This window comes from Sceloporus occidentalis, unplaced genomic scaffold, assembly GCF_023333645.1.
Source record: "Sceloporus occidentalis isolate IW3139 unplaced genomic scaffold, rSceOcc1.0.p SCAF_459, whole genome shotgun sequence".
NCBI classification, from domain to species: domain Eukaryota; kingdom Metazoa; phylum Chordata; class Lepidosauria; order Squamata; family Phrynosomatidae; genus Sceloporus; species Sceloporus occidentalis.
Window position 1 is genome coordinate 155,001 of NW_028317439.1, and position 20,095 is coordinate 175,095.

At 43.5% G+C, this 20,095-nt stretch overlaps 1 protein-coding gene across 1 annotated transcript in view; it reads right to left on the reverse strand.

Moving 5' to 3' along the window:
• LOC149271822 (serine/threonine-protein phosphatase 2A 56 kDa regulatory subunit alpha isoform) overlaps window positions 1–19,727 on the reverse strand; it is a 26,481-nt gene extending 6,754 nt beyond the window's left edge. Inside the window, exons 1-5 of the mRNA XM_089507112.1 lie at window positions 19,580–19,727; window positions 6,717–6,913; window positions 5,182–5,283; window positions 2,455–2,547; window positions 259–389 (exon numbers count right to left, since the gene is read on the reverse strand). Coding sequence (XP_089363238.1) covers window positions 259–389; window positions 2,455–2,547; window positions 5,182–5,283; window positions 6,717–6,913; window positions 19,580–19,727 — 671 coding nt within the window. The remainder of the gene's footprint in view (window positions 1–258; window positions 390–2,454; window positions 2,548–5,181; window positions 5,284–6,716; window positions 6,914–19,579) is intronic.
• Window positions 19,728–20,095: the final 368 nt, after the last annotated feature.

Below are 20,095 nucleotides of genomic sequence, written 5' to 3' on the forward strand. Positions count from 1 at the left end.
TTCTATAGTATAAAATAGCTTTAAATTAAAAGGCATGGATTCAGTGTCCTTAACGGACCTCCATTCGCCTCGGTTATCAGTACCAACAGGTACCAAGCACTCATTTCCAGCCCATCCCAATAACGTTCTGTTGATTAATGGAATGTTTCTTTTCAAGCAATTCAACACAATTATAGATATATTTTCTTTTATCAAAAGTAATTGTTATTTTGCCAACTATTATGTTTATTCTCTGTAACAGTGACAGCAATTTACTACCTGAGAAAAATGTTGTTAATCTGCTTCCTGATAAAGGCTCTCAGCCCGAGAAACTTCCCATATATCCGATGAAGAACGGTTTTTAGGAAGTCTCGTTCTCTGGGATCTTCACTGTCAAAAAGCTCCAAAAGCTGTTAAATAATAGGATAAAGGTTTAGCACAATGAAAATCAACAAAAGGTTTTAGACGTTATAAGTTGCACGCGGAGCTGACTGTGATTTAGTTCTGCTTAGTGATCAGGTGAATGGCTATTAAATGTCCTTTATTTCGCTTCAGTGATAGAATGTCATTGAACCCAACATTTAATGCTGAATTTATGGGCTGAACCCCAACCTAATGAGCCATTTGATTTAGTGCTTTTTGTATTATAAACCACAAGTAATAGATTTCCTTTGAGAGAGAAAAGGAACGAGAAAGAGAAAGACGGGTTAAGTTCACAAAAGAAGCTTAAAACACAACAATGCTAAGAACCAAGAGGCAAAGTTCTATGCCAACATGTATTTGTTAGAGAAACACGGGGGAAACGTCATGGCATCCCACATATCCCCTCACTTCCAAGAGATTAACATCAGAAGATAGCTGATGAAATAATCCGCCGATCCTAGTCTGCAAAGTGAGAGAGATTGTAGCTTTACATGGCGATAACCCGAAAAACTCCGCAAAGCTGCACCATAGAAAATATGAACGTTATAAGGACGCTTTAACCTTCACTCGGCAATAAACATTATTAATATCATCGTATAAAGCCAAGGATTTACACACGACATGGTAACCTGAAATCAACAAAGAAACCAATCCAAAGGTAAAGAGAGCTCGGCTTACCAGCTTACAACCTAAAGGGGAGCGGAGTAACACAAGGGGGTCTCTACTTGCTAAATGGTGAGTTGGGAAGAGAGATGTGGTTTTAACTCACTTTACTATTCATTAGGAAGGCCATCACTGGCAGGTTTCTCCAGCAAAAAGATTAGCTGGCCCTGTATAGTGCATAATTTAATAGGTGAAGAGGCTTCGGCGACATCTTGCTGATTTAAAGATACATTATACAGGGTGGGTCAAGCTCTTTGCTGCAGGAGAAGCTCACTGGGGGAAGATATAACACGATTGTACCTTTAATAAATAAACCCCAAAGTTTGAAACAGCACAGAGGCAAAATTAGGGCGATTGGGGGGTGCATGACGCACGCGTAGCATAAAGCGGGGTAAGGATGCATTTTGGTTCAATAGGTTTTAGGTTTCATTGAAAGGTAATTTTAAAGTTTTTTTTGGTATATACAAAGAGGGTTATTTTATACTGCTCAGACCGGACTTCTAACTTTTATTGATATAACAAAAAGCATGCAAATAAAAAAAAAAAACACTTTAAACCCGTCCTGTCACTACTACTGCAGGGCCCACCGTGGGACAACAGTGTAAAGCAACCAAGTTCACTTGAGAGCTGCGCAAAAAAACAAAGTAATTCTGCCCTGGGGGAAAAAACAAGGCTTTTTCAATCAGCATTTCAAACATTTTCTAACTGACAGAAGAGACGGAACAAACGTGAGGAGCCCGGCAGTCGTGCCTTTAAAATTCTTCCTTCTAGTGCCTAACATTCTGTTCTGTTTAATGAATACAGTAGGTTGCTATTATTTCATTCATATAATAAACATATCCTGTCCTATAATGCACATATCCTACATTGTTTTGCATCCCTATATTTATCACGTACACCTATCCAAAAGCACCCCTGCCATGGAGTTGTTGGCATACACCACAGACGGCAAAACTCACCCCAAGCAAAAGCACTAGTGCTCTCAATATGTAACCCGCAACCATTTTATTGACAAACTTTCTGTAAGACACAGAGACAACTTCAATGTATAACAAACACAACCCCGGAACATCAGCGACCCCTGCCCGACATTCTTAAACAAGAGAGGATCAAGATAGCGAGGGGGGGGGGGGGGGATCAAGATAGTGAGGGGATTTGCTTGTAATACAGTAATAAAGCCGAGTGCCTTATAATGTGTAACATTCCTATTCATCTGAAGGCACACCATTATCACACCTTACTGAAGCTCGAAACTGTAGCGGCGATACTCTGATAACGCGCTTCAAATACTGCATTCAATGCATCGAGGACATCTTCCCCATTTCAACGATGCAGCCAAAATATACAGATCTCACCTCCACAAATAAAGGGACCATTACTTAATATTACCTGTTGCACAAATTTCTGATCCACAAAGCGCTTGGCAATGCTGGGCTGGAAGTCTGGACTCTCCAAAAATCTTAAGAAAAATTCATACACCAGCTAGAAAACAGGAAAAGTATAAAAAAAACCAAAAAAACAGGTTAAGTACATCTCATAAGGATAAGGAGCAAAGTAATTACTGACCAGAAGTTCCGAATATCACTTTACATTGATCTGTGACACTAGTGAACACACCTTCAGTAGCAGCTCCATATCTTTTATTATTTATAATATATATATTTTATAATTATGTATGATATATAACTTCTATATGCATTCATTAGATACAACATACATTTACAAAGATCACAATTACAGACTTTAAGCTCCGATTACATTTATTGCAAAATAAAATTGATCCGACACAAGACTAATAAAGTAGTTTTCCAAAGAAATCTATTGCATGGCTGAATTTGGAGAACATATTATGAAAAGCATGAAAATATTAATTATAAATACATTTTCAGGGCCCCCTCTTCCAGATCACATACAGGAAATGGGTTTGTAATTGGGGTTTATATATTTTGTATGGGTTATACCTTATGCATCCTTAAAAGCGCTTTCAAAACTGCCACCCACAAAAACAATTTGTTCTCATAAAACCAAACATACAGAAAGCTTACGGAGCGACTTTAGGAAACTAAAGGCATAACCAGATCTACCCAGGCAAGATTTACTTCCCATAATGCTTCAGTGCAGAATGCCATAATACAGACTGCATTAACCACCCGCACATCAGTCTCCAGCACGAGAAATTGTTTATGCGAACAGTCTAACAGTTTGGACTAAGTTGACATGGGGCAGGTTGGCCAATAGACGCATGGCATGGACGGCCGGTCAGGGAGGCCTCCCTCTAAACACATCCATCCATGCTAATGCGGCCGTGGAGATACAATGTCCGCAGTGCATTGCTAGAGGAGACGCCATTCATTCCGGCAATCCCTGGAACTATTTAACACTTTGCTGTTTCTGTCATGGTTCTCGTTGCGTTTAGTTTGTGTTGCTTGTTTGCGCTGCTCTCCATCACAGGCAGATGGAACACGTTATGCTTGTGTGTACGCAGTTATGTTTGTTGTCGTGCTGTTGATGCAGTATGACTTGTGTGATATGCAACTTATGTCTTGGAATCAACTCATAGTTTCACTCTGAAAAAGCTTGCTGTATGTTTACACAGAAGCCATTTCACCCCTAGGACCCAAGCCGTGCCATGTTTATACTCATTTACAAGAGGTTCCCTCCCTTACACCATAAGAGTCCCTTAGATGTGCCCAGTCCGGTGAGCGGGAGCTTCTTCATTTTGAGGTCAACCGATAGAGAAAGTTAAAATGCACTGACGTATAATTGGGTTATGTAGTTCGTGAAATCACTCCGGCTATCCATGTGACGAAGGATGCAACATCACGCGATACATACAGTTCTACATAAATAACTGAACAATGAGTGCTTTGTCACGCTCTCCGTGAAAGGATTCCACAGCACTTCCCAAAGAATAATAATCCGAACACATTTAACGATCAGCTGCTCCACACACTTCCCGGTGAGGCGTTAAGAACCGGACACGAGCATTTTGGGTCTGCCAGGTAGATTTTATGGAATCTGGATACCCAATGGTAACATCACGCCTCGATGTACCATTACCAATAAACCACAGGTATTGCGATTAATTGCGCTTCTAGCCGTGCAGAAAGAGTTCTTCTCACTGTATCCCAATTGTCACAAATAAAACACTCAAGAATTCAGTGGCCAAGCCACACCACCACAGGTCAAATGCTAGTCGTCAATCATTAACCTGAAGGCTTTGCATCCTCTCACCTGGTGCCTTTAAAATACAAACAGATCGTTCTGAGGAAGGCACAGAGGGACAGTTTTACTATCAAAAAAACAGATCACAGGGCAGAATAAAACAATGTCTTGCCTCACAACCTCAAACCCACTTTATCATCTTCTATACTCAAGCATAAGACGGGATCTTTATACTCATTGACTGTAAATACTACAAAAATTGAATAAATCTGCATAAAATAAATTATAGGTGAAACAACCCGAAATATACACCACACAAAAAAAGCTTAAAGCAAGCAGGTCTACACCTTTTAGCTATATATATATATATATATATATATATATATATATATATATATATATATAAAAAATCTGACTAGCCCCGGTATACCATTTAATATACATTGAAGCCCACCTTTCCCCTTTGGGACATACATGCGGAGATCATCAGCGTCAGGAAATTTTTTTATCACATGCCCCCGTGCTTTCAATATTCACTGAACCTGCAGTGGAGGAGAGTATATCCCGCGTCAGGAGACCCCCTGTACGGAAAATAGCAAGGAGGCGGCGGAAGGGGCAAATGCAGAATGCCCCATGCAAAGTTAAAGGGACCACTCAGCTATCATATGTATTAAAACATGTACAATAACAGGAGTGCCCTTTACAATAAAAATAAAAAAAGTTGTAAAACTACTTGTTGTCGGACAAACAATTCCTGGTCTGGTTATGGAGTTGTGCACGACTGTACTAGAAAGACGTTTAAAAAAAACCCAACTCTTTGTTGCCTCTAAACCATGTGAAAAAACACTTTAGGAAATTGTCAAAAATGTTTTTTCAATCTTCTTCCAGTTTTTTTAGTGCTAGTAGGTTTAAATGCTAAGGAACACAATGACTGCCGATTAAATGATATACCTGTATGTGAGGCCATGAAGCTTCTAACGTGGGTTCATCTTCTTCCGGATCAAAATCGGGGTTGTCGCTCGGTGGGAGTGTTCTAAAAATATTTGAACTTATCTGCCAAAAACACAAAGTATTAGAGCTTTTATTAACATACGTACTTAAAACAAGCCATATAAATCACCAGATGATCCCCGAAGGGCCAGACGGTCTAGCACCAAAGTAGCTACACAATGCGGTAAAATCAACTAGAAAACCTTAAAAAAGCCCTCTCCCGTCGTACGCAAGTCACTGAGTGTATTAGACGGAAAGACATCCTTTGAGGGAAAGACGGAGGGATCGGAAATATGTTGTATGGGAACATTAGTGACTTTCCATTAAGGATGCCGAGAGGATAGTAGAGGTAAAGATATGACAGAGGAAGAAGCTTTTTATCATTTTATACCCACACGAGATTCTTTAAAACCAACACTCAATGTCAGCTTAAAGAACAAGAGCTGATACGTGGCATGTAGAGGATTGCTGGCCACTTTATCTTTTATATAATATTGTTTATTTTGCTGGTTTTATAAGCTCTTAACAGTGAACGGTCTCTTGCTTCAATAATCAATACAAAGTAGGAAAAAAAAACCCTATGACTTAAGTTAGAAGAGGTAATGCCACTGTATGTCACTTTACAGATCTCTGGTCAGCCTTCACCGTATTGTGTACAGTTCTGGAGAACAGAAGGATAGACACACCGGAGAGAGTTCAGGAGAGCTACAAAAAATGGTGAGTGGTTTGAAGGACAGAAAGATTAAAGGATCTTAAAATCTTAGATGTAACACAAGGCAGCTCTACTTTATTGAGAGGGTAGTAGATAAGTGGAACAGTCTCCCACCAGTAGTGGTGGAGGCTAATACAGTGAGGGAATTTAAACAGGCATGGGATAGACAAGGCTTTCCTCACTATAGGACCTGACCAGAGACTGATATGGGCTTAAACTCCTTACATCAGGACAAATGGGCAGACTAGATGAGCCGAATGGTTCTTACCTGTCATCAAATTCGATACATTTTAATGTAATGTAATAGAACCCACGATAGCAGAAAAAAAAAAAAATCAAACACTTTCACAGATATGTCACATTTGCGACTAGCAAATACATTCATCTGCCTGTACGTTTCATTCAGTTGCAGTCGCCTCTCCAATGAACACAATCCGATACCAAACTGACACCTAAATCACTATCTGTGATCACTGCACTCCAAGGTTGTCATAAATAAAGGAGTCAGGGCAAGCACCCCCTTTCCACCAGCCCCAGCATACCCCAGGCGTGGGGCAGAGAATGCAGTAAGAAATGGGGGGTCTAATAATCAGGTGAACTCCAAGCACCATAAAATGTTAAATCCAGAGCTACACTTGCAGGACCCAGGACTGAACGGCTCTGCGGCTTCTACTGTAAAGGTTTTTACAGACATCCCTGGAACTCAAAGCTTTTAAGAATGATAGAAGGTAATAAATGTATGAGAAACTACGCAGCTGAAAGAGGGAGTCACGTGTAAACTTACCATTTTAACGATATCGGGGTAAGCAGAGTCTATGATCACGCCTCGATTTGTGGATACATATTCGACTAGTTCATTCAACGTGGCTCTCTTGATTTCCTTGCTCTTTAGGTCCGACACAGAGTCGATGAAATCAAACAACACACAGCACTGCTGCAGCTTTTGGCAGAACAGGTCCTGCTGATCGGTCGACGGGGTATCTAATAAGTGCAAAAACAGGACAAGATTTAACTGCAGGTAAACAATGTTTAACAAAAGCCATTTTTCTCAGAATATTGACAATCATCAAACTGAATCCAAAAAAATTAAACTTGAGCAAAAGCTACACGTGCCAAGGACTTGCTGAACTTCTATTTCATTGGTTACGTCGAGGAGGGATGGGTAGGGCAGGAGTGGGGATGGCCGAGCAGCCCTGACGTTATTAGGCCAGTGTCCGCACACTGGGTTTCTATGGCCCTGCGCTTATCCGGCATTAAAACCGCAGGGCCGACCGCCCACTAGCAGCAGATCGGGTACGTCCGGGAGGCCCAGCAGAGACCTGTGTAGGTAGCATGGTCTGCTAGATGTGGTGTATTAAGCTCCAAAGCCAAAAACAGTTAAATCCATATAGAAACAATAAGGCTCACTCACGGGACGTGATCTGAAAGGAGAAAATTGATCTTTTATTGGATGGTCACATTAAAAATGTCACCGTTTGACTACACTGCTGTCCTTTATCAAGATAAAGCAACATGGCTACCATTGCTTGCGTCTAACGTGTGGCTGCTGCGAATGTTTCTTGCTGAATATTTCCAATATCGCATGGAAAAAAAGGCTCTGGATACAGGAGATTCTTTCCCAGGAAACAAAGGCATCTATAGAGACAAACACTAATTGGCAACCTCCGCATTACCTGAAAGTTATGTTTCTTACACCCCAGATGTTGGCTTCTCTCTAAACTGCTTCCGTGTCATGACCGACACATACCATACATTTCAGATCATATGTATGCTAAACATCCATGAAATGATGAGCACGTAGTTCTAAAGCTGCTGTAAACGGCTATCCCCAGCAGCACTCGGCCATTCAAGCGAAAAGCAGTTTGAGTGAGTTTATGACTGCACGGCCATGAACGCGATCGCTCATCAACTACGATCCTTTTACAAGGAAATACGGATATACACTGTATTGGCTCGAGTAGAGGCCGCACCCTAAAAGTTAGGTGCTTTTTTTTTTAAAGAAAAAATTTAATTTAAAGTGTAATAGATATGCTGCCACTCTGCCCCTCCCCCGAGACATGCTGCCCCTCTGTGTCCCAACGAGACATGCTGCCCCTCTGTGCCAAGATTTAACAATCCAAGGAGGATTGTTAACCCCTTAAGGACCGGGCTCATTTTTCGTTTTGTACCCTGTGGGACCGAGGCTGTTTTAATACTTTTGTGGTGCTTGTGTTCAGCTGTAATTTTCTCCTCACCCATTTAGTGTACCCACATAAGTTATATATTGTTTTTTTCAGGACAAGATGGGCTTTCTTCAGATACCATTATTTTGATTGTATCATCTTATTTACTATAAAAAAAATTAAAAAAACCATGGTGAAAAATTGAAAAAAAAACAACACATTTTATGACTTATTTGAAAAATCTTTTACTCACCTAAAAAAGCAAGTAAAAAAACTAGCTAAATAGATTCTACTACTTGTCCTGAGATTAGAAATACCCAATGTTTTTATGTTTTTTGTAAGTTATAGGGCAATAAGTACAAGCAGCGTTTTATGATTTCCAAATCTTTTTTAACAAATCTGGTCAGTCTGCCTCCCTCTCCTCTTTGGAACATCTTTGAAGCCGGTTAACTCAATTTAACCCATTCAAACCATATATTTTTGAAAACTAGACACCCCAGGGTATTCCAAATGCTGTTATGTTAACCCTTTACATGCACCAATTATAGAACTACACTTTGTCAAACTTTGTAATAGTAATTTTTTTTTCCCACACAAATTGTACTTTAGTTATAGATATACAGGTTCTGGTATATGTCACTGTCAAACAACCCCCCAATGTGTGTTCAGGAACATCTCCTGAGTGCAGTGATACCCCACATGCATGGATTTGTCATGTTTGAGATTTAAAATGCCACATTTGGGAAGTGCGCTTTTTTTCTCCATTTTGGTCAGTCTGTACCTATGCCCTATCTTTGAGCTAGGCCACTCCAATTTACCCCATCAGCCATTTTTTTTTTATATATTAGACACCCCTTGGGTATTTGAAGTGCTTTTATTTTAACTCTTTGTTGAGATTTTTGAGAAATTTTAGCACTTGCTCAAAATAATAAACTTTATTATATTATTTTATTTTATTTTTTTAATACTTTTTTTATATTTTTTTTTTACACATTTTGCTCGTACTGGATGGTTCATCAAGTGACATCACTGCATAATTATTTTTAAATGTTAGCACATTTTTTTTTTATTTTTTTTTTCCCATTTTATTTTTTTTATTTTTATTTTGAATATTTTACTAATCACATAGTGATTAGAAAGCTGGGTTCCATTGACTTGCTTGGTTGAATGCAGTACCTGTATTCAACCTGCAAGTGGAGCCAGAGTTCTCTAGAGGGTCTGGAGACCGTCTAGCGAACTCTTTCTTCTTTATTTTTTTTTTCCCAGGCCGCCGCCATCTTGCTGATGGCGAAGATCACCGGCAGCTGCGGCTGTGACCGCTCTCCGGAGCAGTCACAGCCCATCCAAAGGTAAGTGTTTGGTGTCGCTGGATGCCTCCTGATCGAGGCATTCCAGCGACACCATTTAAGTTTAGGAGGCGATCGTTGATCGCCTCCTAAACGCTTTTAAAACGGGCGTCCGCCGCCATACAATGTATGGCGGCTGTTGACGCCCCGGGGAGGGGCCAGACATGGCCCCCGATGCCGATCTCGGCGTTACTGAATGCCTCGACATCGAGGCATTACAGTAACGCCGTTTAAGCGAAGAAAGCGATCGTTGATCACTTTCTAAGCTTATTTAATTTTTTGACGGTTCAGGACCGTCAAAGGTCATTTAGTGACCTTCTTGTAATGACGGTCCTGAACGCGAAGGGGTTAAAGCTTACCGCGCAGACGTTCACCGGCGAGCGTAAACAACCTCCGCTGCCGGCACGTCTGCACGATGTGCCTTAATCTCCCTTGCCGGGACTCCCCCCGTGGGAAGTGCTGGCAGGGGAGGCTGTCTCAGCGTCTTGGAGAGTAGTATGCAGGTCCCCTGCACCGCTGCGGGGGATCTGTATCCTAACCCTGCTGCCTGCCCGGCACACGGAACTACATGTTCCCGGGCGTCGGGCGCTAGACCCCGAATATAGGCCGCACCCCCACTTTACATGAAGTAAACGATTGCATTGACTTCCCCCTATGAGACGACTCCTTGGATAAATCTTATTTATTGGGGACATTAGTATATAAACATAACAATTTGACTTACAGAACAGGTGAGGGCGGCCCTGCTCAAAAGAGCTTACAATCTAGAGGGAGTTGAGTTGTATTACAGAAAAGGTAACAGTGCCACTGTTAGGGATGGAGCAGCCGCACTAGTAAACGTATTGCAGGAGAGGGACTGGGAAAGGTGAGCTAAAGGAATATGGGAGGGCATTAATGTGTAATGTAAGCGTCCTTAAAGTGTGTTTTAAGGGATTTTTTGAAGGAATAAAGGCAGGGCTATTACACAAAAGGGGGGGCAAAAATACTAAAAAAAGAGTGGTCAAAGGACAAGCTTTTCTAGCCCCAGAAATCAGTGAGCAGAAAAGTTGTGTTAATCTAGTTCAATCTGCGTATTTTATTAAAAAGGATTAGTTGTGTTAAATTGTGGCTTCAGGCATCTCGTGTATGATGACTTTTTTTGTGTACTGACGTACTCCCAATCCCATCACATTACATGTGTTAGAAAATCAGGAAAAGATGGGCATGAATGATGGGCTGATTCGGTGGCGCAATGGGCCACTTGACTAGACTAGCCCCCCAGCCTGTAAGCAGCCAGGCCTCCCCTGAATAAAGGCACGGAGAAAGGAGAGCGTTCCAGAGGATAGGGGCAGCCCTGGGGAAATCTTGTAAGCGCGCATGAAAGCTAGAAGTCAGAGGAGAGGATAGAAGGAGATCATTGAATGAGCAGCGAGACCGGTGTGGAGTGAATTTAGAGAGGAGTGATGAGATGTAGGGAGGGGAACCGCTGTGAAGGGCTTTGAAATTAGGAGTCAGGATCTTGAAACAAATCCTGCGCAGGCAGCCAGTGAAGAAACTGACAGAGGGGGGAGACGTTAGTAAAGAGAGGGGGGAGACGTTAGTAAAGAGAGGGGGGAGACGTTAGTAAAGAGAGGGGGGAGACGTTAGTAAAGAGAGGGGGGAGACGTTAGTAAAGAGGGGAGAGACGTTAGTAAAGAGGGGAGAGACGTTAGTAAAGAGGGGAGAGACGTTAGTAAAGAGGGGAGAGACGTTAGTAAAGAGGGGAGAGACGTTAGTAAAGAGGGGAGAGACGTTAGTAAAGAGGGGAGAGACGTTAGTAAAGAGAGGGGAGAGACGTTAGTAAAGAGAGGGGAGAGACGTTAGTAAAGAGAGGGGAGAGACGTTAGTAAAGAGGGGAGAGACGTTAGTAAAGAGGGGAGAGACGTTAGTAAAGAGGGGAGAGACGTTAGTAAAGAGGGGAGAGACGTTAGTAAAGAGGGGAGAGACGTTAGTAAAGAGGGGAGAGACGTTAGTAAAGAGGGGAGAGACGTTAGTAAAGAGAGGGGGGAGACGACGATGAGTCTGACGGCAGCATTCATGGTGGATTGTAGAGAGGTGGGACGGTTAAGTGGGAGACAGGCTAAGACAGAGTTACAATAATCAAGGCGGCAAATAATAAGGGCATGGACGAGAGCCTTAGTGGCATGCCGTGTTAGGAAGGGACGATGGGGGCAATGTTTTTAAGATGGAGATGGCACTTTTTAGAGACTAAATGCAGGGGGTGAACGAGAGGTCAGAGTCAAGGGTGACACCAAGACAGCGAGCAGGAGGAGACGGAGAGACAAAATAAGCATCTTGATGTAAGTTGTCTGTTTCATATATTGCTTATGTATTTTTTTTTTTTATCTTATGGGGGGGTAAAAAAAAAAACCCCTATGGTTTCTATCCATGTAGCGCACTTTAATGCATATAATGGCTGCATGGTTCCTTTAAAGTTTTGTGGTTTTCTTTTGCAAATGCATGGTGGGATTCTGCAGGACCCCCCCCCCCCATATGCATTTGTCCCATCGCCCTTTGGCTTCAAGCAGCAAAACAGCGGCAAAAAGGAAGGACTAAAGAGGAGGGCAGCTGCAGCAGCTATTTCTATGTCCGGTTAATCTTTTTATTTAAAAAATGAAAAAATAAAATTGGATTTTAGAAGTGCACACAATATGCATTATTTTACGGGGCTGCTAAGGACATTAAACTGTCCCTTAAAGCCTCCCCCCCAGATTCATACTTTTCACAACTAATAATCTAATAAGATACACAACTGGCACGTCGGACAAGCCCCATTTCAATGTATTTCCCATCGTATGAGGAAGAGCCTTGCTCCTCGGTCACCCCGTATAACGTGACGTCAGCCTTCCAAGCTTCAGTTGATAGATTGCCTCCCGCAGCTCCGAGGTGATATCCCAGGTTGCTAGGATACAGCCCTCTCCGTACACCGAAAATAACTCTCCGGAGGTAAAGATAATAATATCACATTTCACGTGAAATAAGAGCAGCCAAGAAACTCCAGAATACTTACCCCCCCACACACCATTTATTTTTAAACATGGAATGAATAATTGGGTGGCACAGGGCGAGATAGTTTAATGAAAGCCCGAGTGCTTGCGCGTGGAATGGCGAGCTGCTATTACTGCGCCCGGCACAGAGATACACATTCAGCTTTCTAAAAGAAAAGTTGTGGGAGTCGGGGCCGGCAGCCAGGGATACGAAGCAATGGACTCATTTTTACTTTGCTTTAGTAACAGAAAAAAAATGTATTCAGACATTCTATTCAAAGACGGCACAATCCACGACAAGAACGCGAACCCCTGCTTCACTCTCAGGTGTATTGCGGTAACACTGGGTTGTGTAAAAACAACACTACAAATCAATACACCGCCCTCGTGGAAGAGACGGCAATAGAACCAGAGGAAAAGCGAAAGAAACCAACAAAAACGCTACATGACACTTCAATAGAAAGAAGGAATACTGGGCTATACTGGACTTTCTGCTCACAAACCCCCCCAAAACATGAAACGGAAATAATTACCCCGGCCGTATTATTCCTCTAAATACTCTTCTGCAATTGCAGCACAAAATGTAAGAGTGTCTTTCTAGCATAAAGACACCTCTGAGAATTCTAAACAAGAATATCAAGATTTTTAAGTTCCACACATGGCCATCGAGTCAGACCTCCGGAATATGCCAAGAAAAAGAAGCGTTAAAAACACAATGGCTTTTCTGACTCCTCATCATACTGCCCGTGGAATGCTCGGTCTTAGTCACCCAGCTGGACCCTCAACAGAATAACAGACTTCATTAGCATTGCCATAAAGCGCCAGGGGAAGGGGTCATTACTGTATACAGCGCCGGGGGAGGGGTCATTACTGTATACAGCACCGGTAATATTTTTCCATGGTACTTTCCCTTTAAAAATGGTAACAGTTGAAAAGTAATAATCGCTAATTTATATTACTGCCTTTCAAAGAAAACCTCCCAAAACTTCATTTAAGGCCTTTTCATTTAACCCAATCATGACCCACAACTAGTTAAATAATATATCATATTTCTTTGTGTACAATAACTGAAGCCATTCAGCAGCTTACAGATCCTCGGCTACTAAACCGACCGAGTGGCGCGCATGCCGCCAGCCGTCATATGAATGTTAATGCCAATATTATCTGCAACGCGCATGCTTTTTAGTTCCCGACTCGAAAGGTGTGCGTTGCAAATGATACAAAAGATGTATAAGTGATGCAATTTAATGCGTCCTACTGTATTTCCACATACAATAAGACTCGTAGCAACATTAGCGCCTTACGCGATTTCCTTTCAGGGATGTGAAAATTCTCTACTCTCAGAAAGGCTCATGTTTATAGTCGCTAATCAAATTCAATTTAATTTCTTAATAAGGAGTTTAGAAAGCCAAGATTTTAGAAGTCTATTAGTAGCGTCCCATGAACATGTTAAAACTAGGGTCAGCCTTTTCCATAAAAAAAAAAAACAAAAAAAACAAAAAACAGCTCCAAAAATACATTTACTGGAAAAACTATAGAAACAAAAACTCTGATTAACCCTTACAGTCGAAGCCCCTAGAGATACTTCCAACTTGCTATAAAGCGACCTTGGTAACCAGGCGCAGCGTTAGAAATACCAAACCGAAAACTTAAAAGTCACCACACGGTGGGTCGGCTGCTCTTAGATGAACAGAATATACATCTTCATAGGAAACAAAATAAATAAATAGCGTCACAGGGCTCTATATGTTTCTACCAAATTTTTAAGGAAATGATTCTGCAAACCTTACATTTAATATACAGCATAACTGCATAGAGTCATTAAACTGTATAAATGAAACCGACTCATTTATATGCAGCGGAATGAATGGGATATTTTGCCGGGTTCTGCTCACACAGAGCATTCACTCACTTCATACGATCTGACAAACGATATGACCAATACATGTTCAGAGCGGGAGAGACTTGGAAAGAATATGTATTGTTGCGCCTCCACATGTCACCGAGGCATGACGTAACTACCCTTTGCCAAGCATCCCACCGAACATAGCCCTACGCATAAAATAACGCGAGCTTTTACAATCCGATTCTGGGGCCAGATGCGCCATAAACGTAACATTTGTGGCTCCTTTAAAGATTCTCACTTTGCTGTCCCAGCACGCACCTCTTCTCCCCATCCGATTTCCGAGCTCGGTAACATGTTTTGTAACTCGCCAGAGAAACCGGAAATAACGGTTAATTCTCAGCTACGCTGATGTATCTGTACTCATTAATGTATACTTGCTGTGCGTTATTTGCTGGCGCTTAATAAAAAAAAATAAAAAAAATAAAAATACCCAAATGAAAGCGTTTAACAGGCATAAATCTTTTATTCTAGTTCCAGGTCACGTCTCGTGCCAATCCTTACACCCATATACACCATACATCTACGGAAGCTGCCACCTGATTGCTGTATACATTTCCTCGCGCTAGATGATTGTTGGCTGTCTGACATGACTGTAAGGGTACATACAATGCACACGCGGGTCAACCAACTACCATCTGTAAAAGGGAATCATGGGACTTTAACAAAAATCTGCATCACGTGCGGCCGGCAGTTCCTTCGGCAGACGTCAGACACGGAAGTAACTTGAAAACTCGGTGCTGAATTTCTTTTATCTCAGATGTGACGGATCCCCTTCAAAACCGCCATATGACGTACTAAAACGTCAAAAGCCATAGCGCAGGGTGGAACTTGATGGACTGTTACTATACCTCGCTTCCGCTTGAGGACAGAGCTGACGTAACCCTGTTAAAAGCTGCGCAGAAAACTCCAAGCTGTGGCCCCCTGGGCAGGGAGCCTTGAGAAAAGCATCAGCAGAAAGCGTATAAACCAGGGAGTTTAATGCCTTCTAGGAATTTCGAGGGAGGAGGCAGCATCAGCACCTACGCTGTAACCCGCACCGTCGCTGTTTGGGGTAGGAAGACTGTTCTTTGCAAAACATCATTAAATTCCAATTACGTGCAGAACCGAAATAATGTCAGCAGTCTTCACGCAAGCTGAGCAGCCCCATTTACATTCCAAATTAGCTTAATCACGATTACAGAACATAATGTATTTTAGACATCATAGCTTCCAAAAACTGCAGCTTATACGTATATATGGCTATTTACACGACGATATACAGGAGGGACAGAAGGGCAGCAGGTGTATGGATATAGTTGGAAATACAAATCAATTCATCTACCCAGTTTTTTATTTATTTATTTTTTATCTGCTTGCGTTGTTTCGGAGTTTCACAGTTTCCAGCCGCCATCCATTAGCGCCCCAGCGGGAGAACTTTCCTGACTGAATCGCCTTGAAAGCGCTACCGCCGAGGAGGCTGTGCACTGCAGCTGTGTTGCTGCTGCTTCTCCTAAAGGTACCGCATACAGGTAAGTCACGCTTTACAACTCGATATATTCGCATTCCACAAATGTGTAGCCCTCATTACCTTGTGGGGTAAAACAGTGAAACTAATCAACAATGTAACACTTTGCAGACTATGTTTAAAACACGGGGCAAATTTAGACCTGATATGCAAAGCGCGAAGAACTGAGCATCAGTACAAAACGTATTTAAAAAAAAAAAAAAAGTGGAAAAAAAAAATAAAACAGACTAGGCGCCGCTTCCCATAGATAATGCAGGTTTGTATTCACACAAAAACATGCGCTGCCTCCCGACAGACAGCGGGTCAATTCCAACGTTCAGAACCAACCCAAGGAGCTCCCCTGACGGGCCGGAGCAGCAAACAGGACACGTTTAGGAGCTCGGCGGGACGTCTCATAGAAACGGGGACAAGTTAAATTTGAAGGGTGACTCGTTTATGTGGATTTTATAAATATCACCGCGTATACCTGCAGCGCGTGCGACTCAAACTATTACTGTAAAGAAACCGCTGACAGCCGCCTCGGACCCGATAGCTCTGTGGCTTATGTTCTACAGAAGAAGTAAAGGAAAGCGCGAGTGTTCGGACAGCGCGATACCGTCTCGTATATTACAGGAGGTGAGGGTCAGACAAGTCTTCACAGCCGCCACGCGGATACTCTCACACATGCGCAGCAATCGCTTTCTAATGATTTAAAGGGAATTGTTATTCTTCACCTTGGTTCCTTCTACCAAACCCAAGCATGATAATTCAGGTGAAGGAAGCAAATTGAGAGATACCAATCCCTCCCAAACGATGTCAGAGGAAACCACTAGCAGTCCCAACAAGTTTTCCCGGCACAGGCCGGCTGACCAGGGCTCACAAATCAAAACAACCGTGTAATGATTAACCACAGAACGAACGGCCAAAGGGACGATATCACAAACGGGCAACGCAAAGGAACCGTATAGCCTGGCTGGCAGTCATGACCCCGTCCCTTAGAATCCGTGTCGTCGCCTTCTTTAAGCAGGATTTTGAGAATTCCGGGTATCCGGATCCTAATAATTATTCAGCCCCAAAGTATCAATGGGTTTAGACCCGGTAACCAGCCTTTAAATCAAATCAGCTGCATCTGTACTAAATGCAGAGGAGATACCATTCATAAACTAAGATAGATGTGATATATATATATATATACTATGACTTGGGTGTAATAACATATCAGGGCTGCATTAGAGTTTAACAAAACAGACTCACAAGCGACCCTGTTGCATTAGTGTGGCAACATTTTGGCTTATTAATATATTGATAATCAATTAACCAGTAAGGAGTGTAAACGGAAACACCCCGTTAATGAGGCGTCATTGTCCCCAGACTATTCGCAGAAATCTGAAAGTTATACTAACAGACTGATATTGTATGAGGAGATATTTATATAAACCCAGCACCAGCGGTGTATTTTGCCTACACGGATGTCTATAGTACACACAGACGTAAGATTGCGATATGACACACAAAAAAGATGGACGAAGAAATCATCGCTGTCAAACAGCACTCACTAACACAGCCCTAAAGCTCCGGTGCAGCGTTTTGATGCGCGTGGGTTTGGCTGGCGGTTTTCCCACCACTCACCAAACCTACTACCCTCGTACTGAGAGTGGAACTAAAGCTTTACTGCAGCACAATTTATTAAGTCATCCTTTTTGTTTGGATTTGGTTGAAGCTCTGATAATCCCGCTGATTGGGTGTGAGAGTCTTCAAAGTTATAGTACAAGAGAGCTTGTTTGTTTCATTCGCTTACGGGGGGGGGGTGACATGTGGCCCCTGTAACGAAGATAGAGGGGCCGATCTTTAGTCATTTCAATTATATATTTTCGTTACGGAGGAACATGTCCACACGGGACGTTGGGAGGGGAGTCCGATCACACATAAGGCTAGGGAGCGATATAAATATACAGTTACACCAGGACTTTCTATTTCCACCTCCCTACATATATAAACACACACACTGTATATATAGTTTATTTGATTTTAGTTGATTTTATATGGCTATTTTAAGTATTTTTGCATAAAGGTTGTTTTATACAGAGATTACAGATATCTTGTTTCTAATAGTTTTATTTGCGTGAGGGTTAACCCCTGCTGTAATTTTCAATGGGCATTGGATTTTACTTTGCATGTCAGCATGGATCAGACAACTGTCTCAACAAGCTGGCAAGCTGACCTCGCAACCGATCAGACGCCAGTATATTTGGTCTTTATGTTGACGTACTACATGCAGGTATTGATTGGAGGTTTGAGTGCCATCAGGTATGGAATATAAACTACCTTTCATACACTGGATTAAGTATGTACCTTAAAATATAAAAACAACCCTACTCGGAACAGGAAGAAGTCTATAGAGAAACTATTTTAGAAAAGACTAGGTATGGCACTCTCTGATGCTTACGCCACAGCTGCACAGCTCCCTCTTTTTTGTATAGTTTATATATATATATTGCTTTATAGCATGTGCTTTGAGCACACACGTCCGCTGCGCTATACATAGCTTTGCACGCAGTGCTGTTTGGAACGGCATAGGCCCAGGAGCTCCACTTAAATGTAATCATTAGTCTTGTTAGATCTCATTTGTCACAACACGCTAGGAACATCTCTGATCCGTGAAGGTAAATCTGAAGCCAGCAGTCAGGCACACAATTCAATTGGGGGGGGGGGTAGTTAAGGGCTCCACCTTACAGCCAAAGAGATAAGATACATGTAAAAATGGGCAGCTCTGTACAAAGCACCGGCCTGAAACTGTAAATCCAGCCAGTAGATATCTGCCAGATAACAACGATATTCGTTCAAACACCGGACAGTAACGCAAGGTTCTAAAAACCTACAATGAAGTGTCACTGTTTCTAAATCAGCAACTAAAGTTTCTAGTCCTGGAGGTCAACAAAAATGTTTGGCTAACCCAGCCTGGGCACAGGCATCCTGCCAGGTTGCCCCCCCCACACCTTCCAGTGGGCGCAGCCCAACCGCCAGTGAATTCCACCCCCCCAACGCCTTCCAGTGGGCGCAGCCCAACCGCCAGTGAATTCCACCCCCCCCAACGCCTTCCAGTGGGCGCAGCCCACCCGCCAGTGAATTCCACCCCCCAACGCCTTCCAGTAGGTGCAGCCCACCCGCCAGTGAATTCCACCCCCCAACGCCTTCCAGTAGGTGCAGCCCACCCGCCAGTGAATTCCACCCCCCCAACGCCTTCCAGTAGGTGCAGCCCACCCGCCAGTGAATTCCACTCCCGCCCACACCTTCCAGTGGGCACAGCCCAACCGCCACTGTATTCCACGCCCCCAACGCCTTCCAGTGGGCGCAGCCCACCTTCCAGTGAATTCCACCCACCCTAACGCCTTCCAGTGGGCGCAGCCCACCCACCAGTGAATTCCACCTCCCCAACGCCTTCCAGTGGGCGCAGCCCACCCGCCAGTGTCCACCCCTCACACCTTCCAGTGGGCACAGCCCTCCCAGCTGTGCCCTCCCCTCACACCTTCCAGTGGGCACAGCCCTCTCAGCTGTGCCCTCCCCTCACACCTTCCTGTGGGTGCAGTCCACCTGCCGGTGATATTTCTAGGTAAGTTACTAATCGTCTAGCGATGTGTAACGCCCTGCTCACTGGATTAGTAGTACATAAGCCGCTCCCGCCGGGTTCCCGCGGAGTGAGCCACGAGTTATCTGGCAGACCAGCTGCGTCCCTCCCCCCGGTTACCTTTTAGAGGGGGCAGCGGGGTGAGCTCAACCGGCACCCCCTGCCCGCGGAACTGGGACGATCCCTGCGAGCGCTTTAGCCTCTGAGCTTTCCGCACCGACTTCCGCGTGAAGCCGTCCACTTTCTCCGCCGCCGAGATGGCCGACATGGTGAAGGCGGGCCCCGTAACACTGCCTGCTGCTTGCCTTCTCTCCCCAGCCCGCTGCTCCGTGCCCTCGCGGCGGCCCCGTCACATAGGCCACTTCCGGGAGTTGAGGGCTACTTCACGGTCTCGGAGCTGCACTCGGGAGCTTACTATGGGGTCACCGACAAACTCCTCGCGAGTGTACCGTGAAGAGAGCGAAGTTGCCGACAGCAAAGGAGTGGTGGATGACAGCTGCGGCCGACCGGCGGCGGCAGTCCTGCTCCTCCCTCCCACAGACACTTTCTTTCCCTGAGGAGAAGGGAAGGCCCCTTTAGGTTCTCTGGGATGTCTCGGCCCGACCTGCCCGTGTCATTTTCTTGTCTGCTCGCAGA